Genomic DNA, 6,891 nt, shown 5'->3' with positions numbered 1-6,891 from the left:
CAATAAATTCCAGGATTAGCATCACTGAAAGCAACTAGCACCGTACACTGCACAAATGTCTGTAAATTAAACAGTCTGTCGGTTTTTCGGAGTATGACAGCTGACCCCCTCCTGGAGGGGCAACAATATGTATTGGAAACCTACTAAAACTGCAAATGACCTCTGCGTGTCATATGTGTTTTGATGCTTAACAATAACCTTTAGAAACCTTTGGAAACAAAGTCCAGTAGTTTGTTTTTTTTACTTTTTTGCAGTGACTATAATCTGTATGACTGAGATTCTTCACCAGAATTACCTTTAACTTAGTTAGCTCTAGAATTTAAAGGGAGCTCAGACTGCTGTGAAGCAACGCCGAGGGTCACATGACTCAGTCAGTGACAGATCTGACCCTCTCTGGTTACACAGCCTGCACGCAGCATCAATACACACCAACAAGTGCTTTATATTGACCTGAAAAATCGTTTAATGTATCTCAAATTGAGTCAAAAATGATGCAATGTTACTTTATATAATAATAAATGTATTTTAAAGGAACATTTTAGGCTTACAGCTAAACTTTATCCATCAGTAAATGATTTGCTTTTGTTGTCAATTTCCTGATCTAATTTGTATTTTTCTAAGGAAAATAAAAGCTGGGATTTATTTACCCTGTTTAGAATCTATTATGCTAGAGGAGCTGGTGTAGTCATTGAATTCATATGATAATCCAACAATTTATTAATATAACAGAACACATATCTTTTTATATTTTTAAATAGGAATATAGGAGGAACATTGACAGCTCCAAAGATTTTTTAATCTACTGTTTTCCATTTCATTTATATATTTTAACTTAATGCTGGTCTGTGTTTTCTGCTTGTACAGATAACTACTTGCCTTAAAAATCATAAAATGAGACAGATTGAAACTAATCCTTGGTGTGAAGGAGGACCATTGAGGATGTTTGAGCAGAAATACGTTCCCTACCTGTCTCTGAATATGAGGAATCAGTCATTGGAGTATCTGGCGACTGGCAACATATCAGTGAACTTGATGCCTCTGATTCCTCCTCTTCTTCTTCCTTCATCATTTCATCAACATCCTCTTCCTCATCCACATCTCTGCATCCTTCTGAGTGTTCCTCTTTTCCCATTTCCTCCTCCCTGCTGTTGTCCAGAGGGGTTTTCTGGATGGGGCAACATGATCCTGCCTCCTCATTTTGGGGAATCGGGAGAGTTTGTGCAAGCGTCTGATTGAGGTTTCGAGTTTGAGCTGTGAGGGCTTTGGAGTCTGAAATGTTGTCACAGAGCTCAAAGGCATCCACGCCAACTTGTGACATTGCGCTGCCCTCCATCTCAAACAGACCTGAGGACCAAAAGTTGAAATCAGTTGAGTTGGGAGAATAATAAGACATTTAAAGAGCTGGAAAGTCAGATTTCACAAATTATAGAACAACTTTCACTGTTCTGAGCTCACGATTGTTCTGAGACTTTATTCTACCATATATCTTGTAAAATAAATCAGGAAGTCCCTACCATGATCCATTGGCTTCAGCAGCTGGAGCGTCAGTGACGGCAGTCATGGAAGCCCCTCTTTAAGGCTGCAGGGACGACAAAAACAAAACTAAACAAACCGAGTTGACATAAAGGTTCAAAATTACTAACAGGGTTGCGGTCTATTTAAAGAGAAGGCGAGAAAAAAAACTCAGAAAACAAGTTTTTCCTCATTCCCGAGCTGCCATATAAATGTTGGACAGATAAGGCAATGGAGAGCGACTCCATTTCTTTACACCATCTGTGATGACCTGTGATGCCAGATCCTTCTAGCTCAGGTCAGGGGTCTGCAGCCTGCAGCTCTGGAGCCCAGCAGCTGCTTCAATCGGCCACATGGGCTCTTCAGTACTTTCTATAGAAAGTATCATATTTCTAGTGAGATGTAAAAAGAAGATGAAGGTTGAGCCATTTTATTTTATTTTCTTTATGAAAAGCATCTATTGAATTATCACAACAAATTATACTAAAATACTAGTGGTATTTTCTTTAGATCTACTTTTCCTGTCAGGAGGTTGAAATTTTTGAAAATATATCCATCCTCGTTATGCATTTGTCTTTCTTTTTATTTTAAAATTATGTAACGTTTGTTGCTCTAAATTAGTTTTGGAGCAGATTGTAAAAATTTAAACCATTTAAGCTGATGAGAACTACTAACTAGAAAGATCTTATTTACAGTCAGAAACATGCAGTGTGATTTATTATGAAATAGGAAAACATCTACATGCTCAGATGAATAAAGCTCACTGGGCATTTCCTCCAAGGGAATAATCTGGTTCTGTTTTTTTGTTTGTTTATTTGTTTGTTTTTAACTAACCTTTGTTTTAAAGAGTGGGAAATGATTGGATTTATTCATGCATTTATACCATTAGGTCAAATATAAAAAGCTGTCATGCATCTCACTCAGGCGTAATTAATGCATCTGAAAGTAAACAATGTATTCACTTGACATGCAGAAACTGATGGCCTTAAGTGAAATACAAAGGACACAGCTGCCTTCAGACGCTATTTATCATCTGATAAATAACGTCTGTGCCTCATTTAATTTCATTATAAATACATCTCTTCTGTAAAGGAGTGAAAATTTGTATTTTGTTTTTATTCAGATAAATTCAGTAATGTCCTAAACTGCTAATTCTGAGTTTCTTGGGGACATTTGGAGTACTGTAACTTGAATTAGTTCAATTTTGAAATAAATAACTTGACAAATCTGGTCTGGATTATTCCATATTAAATAAAGGTTATTGAAAGCAAAATATGTGATCCATGATACTTTTATTTATTTTTGTAGCAGCAAAGAAAAAATGTTTTGTTTGGTGCTTTAAACCTCAGTTTGTAATGCAGGAGGATCAAAAGACAAAATAGAATCTCTGAATTTTCTAAATGATTTGCTTCTGATTTCTTTAGTAAATCTAAACCCAAAAAGATCATGAAGTTAGACAAACAACAGTATGGTTTCAAAATAAAAATGAGGTATTATGTTAATTATTCAGACATTCGCTTTCGATAATCAGGGCTGTTACTCTTGATGTAAATTTCCAGACTCTTCTGAACTTCGCGGCATTAAACACTTAAACGTCAAAGATGACGCTAATCTGGAGCAAAAACAGGCAGGTGAACAAAGAGGAAAATAGGTCTAAAGTGCAAGTCAGTATTGAGCAATAGCAGGCTTTTTTTCCATTTTACCCTCCTTGCTTATGTTTACAGTTGACTCAGCAACAGTGGAGACTGACATAACTTGATGAACCACTTTAAGCCTTTAGCAGCAACAAAAGTTGGACTTTAACATGCTGATCCGAACACAGATTTCAGACCAAAGCTGCAGTTTAAACTGGCACTGGTTGTTTGCTGAATTCACTTTTCAATAAAAAAAAACAACAACCTCTAAATGAAAGTTAGAATTAAGTGGTAACAGCAGATGAACTACTAAGGAAGGTGAAGACAAACAAGCAAATAGAAAGCATGATTAAGCCATGGCACTATAGGAAAACAATCCCAAATCTCAAGCAACATACAGATCCAGGTTAATTAAAGCCCATCTCAGAGGAACAGAGCTGTCCTGGTTTTCATCTAAAGGGAGACGAGAGCACATAACACGCTGTGACCACTTATGATTCAGGAACCTTGTATATTTTAATAAGAGACACCACCCTTTGAATGAAAGAACTGTTTGATTTTCATCTGGTGGTAAAAAAAAAAAAAAAAAAGGACAAATCAAACAGGAAACTTCCAGTTACTGAGTGACCCTCTGGGCTATAAACAAACACACACCATGAAAAACAACCCTGACATTGGAGTTTTACGCCTCAGTGCCCTGCAGACTTCCATAACAGACGTTATTCTGCCTTGCTTTAGGAGTTTCTCTGTAATGCAGCAGCACCAAATCCCTGGGGGTGCACATCACAGACATCCTCACCTGGACTGTAAACAACACCTCACTGATCAAAAGGGCACAGAAGTGCATGTACTTCCTGTGGAGGATGAAGAGAGCCCACCTGCCCCCACCCATCCTCACCACCTTCTACAGAAGCATCATAGAGAGTGTTCTGACCAGCTGTCTCACTGTGTGGAGGCTGCAGGTGAGAAGAGTGGTGAGAACAGCAAAGAAGATCATTGGGACTCCTCTTCCCTCCATAAAAGACGTTTCCTCCCAGCGCTGCGTGTCCTGACCCCATTACATCATCAATGACTCCTTACACCCCCACCATGGACTGTTCTCCCTCTGAGAAGAAGCTTTGCAGCATTCAATGCAGATCCAACAGATTCTGCAACAGTTTCTTCCCTACTGCCATCAGCCTGCTGAACTGCTGAAAAAACTCTAAAAAAATAAATAAAGTAACTCTATAGAAACTCTAAATCATGTCACATATTCTGCATCACTGTCATAACACCAAACCACAAATACTGCATAATTGCACCATATATATTAATGCTCTGAACTTCAATATCAATGCATTTTTTTGCACCATGTTTTTTTTCTCCCACACTGTTTCCATTTGATCACTGATGCACTTTATGGAATGGAAATGTTAATTTATTTTCTGAAAAAGCTGTACTACACAAAATTTTGTTTTGTACACACTCTGTGTATACAACATGACAATAAAAGTTGTCTAAGCAAGTCTGCAGGTTCTCCTCCTCTAATGCTCCTCTCCCACAGAGCCATCACCCCAAAAACATCCATCCTCTCTTCATGTCGGTGTCTTTACTCCACAGGGGGGCATGAATAATGCAAAACAGAGGAGGACACAAGCAAACGGTGTCATTCAGCCAAATAAGCATGAGATGTGCTGTTGGGTGGAGCACTGATGTTGGCCAGAGTTCAAACATTCATAACCTCAGCAATGAATAACAGATCAGTTCAGACATTATGTCCATATTTTAAAGACAGATTCATCCTCCTGCACACACAAACACGCAGCATCATCCTTAGAATGAGTGATTGTGGAGTAAACGAAACTAAATAGCCGTCAGCTAGCCATGACTGACAGCTGAGCTCTTCATTAACATGTTATACATACATGTATATTATCTGTCAGTTGCGATCAAGCCGAAATAAAAAAGAGGTTTGTGCCGATTCACCAAAAACAGAAGGAAAACCACCGAGAGGAACTAAGAAGCGCTTGATTCTAAGCAGGTATATGACAGTCCTCAGTGTTAGGGAGACAGATTTCCCTCCTCAGTGACCGTTGCTAGCAGGCTAACATAAGCTAGCTCCGCGGGTCGGACAGGAGCAACATCTGGCCACCTTCTAACGCTCTCCGGAATTTTCTTCACATAAACCCGCCTCAGCCGTAGAAAAATACACTTACTACTGTATCGAGTAGTGGAGACACAACGCATTAAACATGTACTTACGGATGAAGGGCAGAGAGATCCGCATCAGACACCTTGCCGAGGATGTTGTTGTTGTACCCGCAGTACAGCACACAGCCTGGGGTCGATCGCTGCTGCTGCTTCTCTCTCTCTGGGCCCGAAAACAAAATAGGGGAATTAGCGCCATCTGGTGTCCTGTTACCGCATACACACCCACAGTGCTTTGCATGTGTTTTCCTAATTTGTTCCTACTTTACAGCCACATAAGTTATTTATTGTTGTTTAATATAACAGCCCAACAAACCGCTTAACTATTAAGTGGAATAGTAGATATTTATAAATAATACCTTTTATTTTGCTGCATGTTTGTGCCGAGGTAGGTTTGTATCTCTTAAAACCAGAGGTTGGTTCTAGCTAGTTATATTAATTCACATTTACATTTTGTTTCACTTTAACTGTTATTTTTACTTGTGCAAGAATATGTTTAAGTATCATTAGTCTTACTTGAGTAAACATTTCTCGCTACTCTACTCATAATTTCACTTACTGAAAAAAAATTGCAAAAGGGTGTAAATGTGTATTTCGGCCTGATGTGTTTGTGTAGGTGTGTTTGTTTACATAAATGTATGAAGATGAGGAGATTCAAACAGATTTCATGAACCTGGCTATGATGTTCAAATCTTAATAAAGTTACCAAACCCAATTTTGTGTTTCATTTTTGTCAGTGAAAAGAAATTAAGGGTTTTCAATTCAATAAAATGATTAGGGTAACCAAATTTTTGCACCAGTCAAGTTTTGTTTTAATGCATATTGCATATTTTCTGTTTGTCCAATAAACCTCAATTCAATACTGAAATATTACTGTGTCCATCAGTTACTAGATATATAGATATATCAAACTGAAATAGCTGTTGCAAACACCCAAATATTTAGAAATGAAAATAATTCAGATTAATAGGTGTGCCCAAACCTTTTCATTCATATATATATATATAAATTGTGTATATATTTACATATACACAGTATAAATATATGTATACACTACTGTTCAAAAGTTTGGGGTCACATTGAAATGTCCTTATTTTTTAAGGAAAAGCACTGTACTTTTCAATGAAGATAACTTTAAACTAGTGTTAACTTTAAAGAAATTCACTCTATACATTGCTAATGACTATTCTAGCTGCAAATGTTTGGTTTTTGGTGCAATATCTACATAGGTATATAGAGGCCCATTTCCAGCAATTATCACTCCAGTGTTCTAATGGTACAATGTGTTTGCTCATTGGTTCAGAAGGCTAATTGATGATTAGAAAACCCTTGTGCAATCATGTTCACACATCTGAAAACAGTTTAGCTCGTTACAGAAGCTACAAAACTGACCTTCCTTTGAGCAGATTGAGTTTCTGGAGCATCACATTTGTGGGGTTAATTAAACGCTCAAAGGCTACGTTCACACTACAGGCCTTTTTTTGCGTTGCTGTTCATATTTCCAAATATATGCGACTTGTATGTGATCTCCTGTGTAAACTGCAGTCATACAACGCAA

The 6,891-nt window shown here is 37.7% G+C and overlaps 1 protein-coding gene across 1 annotated transcript in view; it reads right to left on the bottom strand.

Moving 5' to 3' along the window:
- Positions 1–5,492, bottom strand: part of cnst (consortin, connexin sorting protein) — a 22,679-nt gene extending 17,187 nt beyond the window's left edge. Inside the window, exons 1-3 of the mRNA XM_015401796.1 lie at positions 5,388–5,492; positions 1,515–1,579; positions 967–1,344 (exon numbers count right to left, since the gene is read on the bottom strand). Coding sequence (XP_015257282.1) covers positions 967–1,344; positions 1,515–1,524 — 388 coding nt within the window. The 5' untranslated portion in view covers positions 1,525–1,579; positions 5,388–5,492. The remainder of the gene's footprint in view (positions 1–966; positions 1,345–1,514; positions 1,580–5,387) is intronic.
- Positions 5,493–6,891: the final 1,399 nt, after the last annotated feature.

Source organism: Cyprinodon variegatus, unplaced genomic scaffold (genome assembly GCF_000732505.1).
Source record: "Cyprinodon variegatus isolate N-32 unplaced genomic scaffold, C_variegatus-1.0 Scaffold1259, whole genome shotgun sequence".
Taxonomy (NCBI): domain Eukaryota; kingdom Metazoa; phylum Chordata; class Actinopteri; order Cyprinodontiformes; family Cyprinodontidae; genus Cyprinodon; species Cyprinodon variegatus.
Note: the sequence above shows the minus strand (reverse complement) of the source record. Positions and strands in the feature narration are given on the sequence as shown.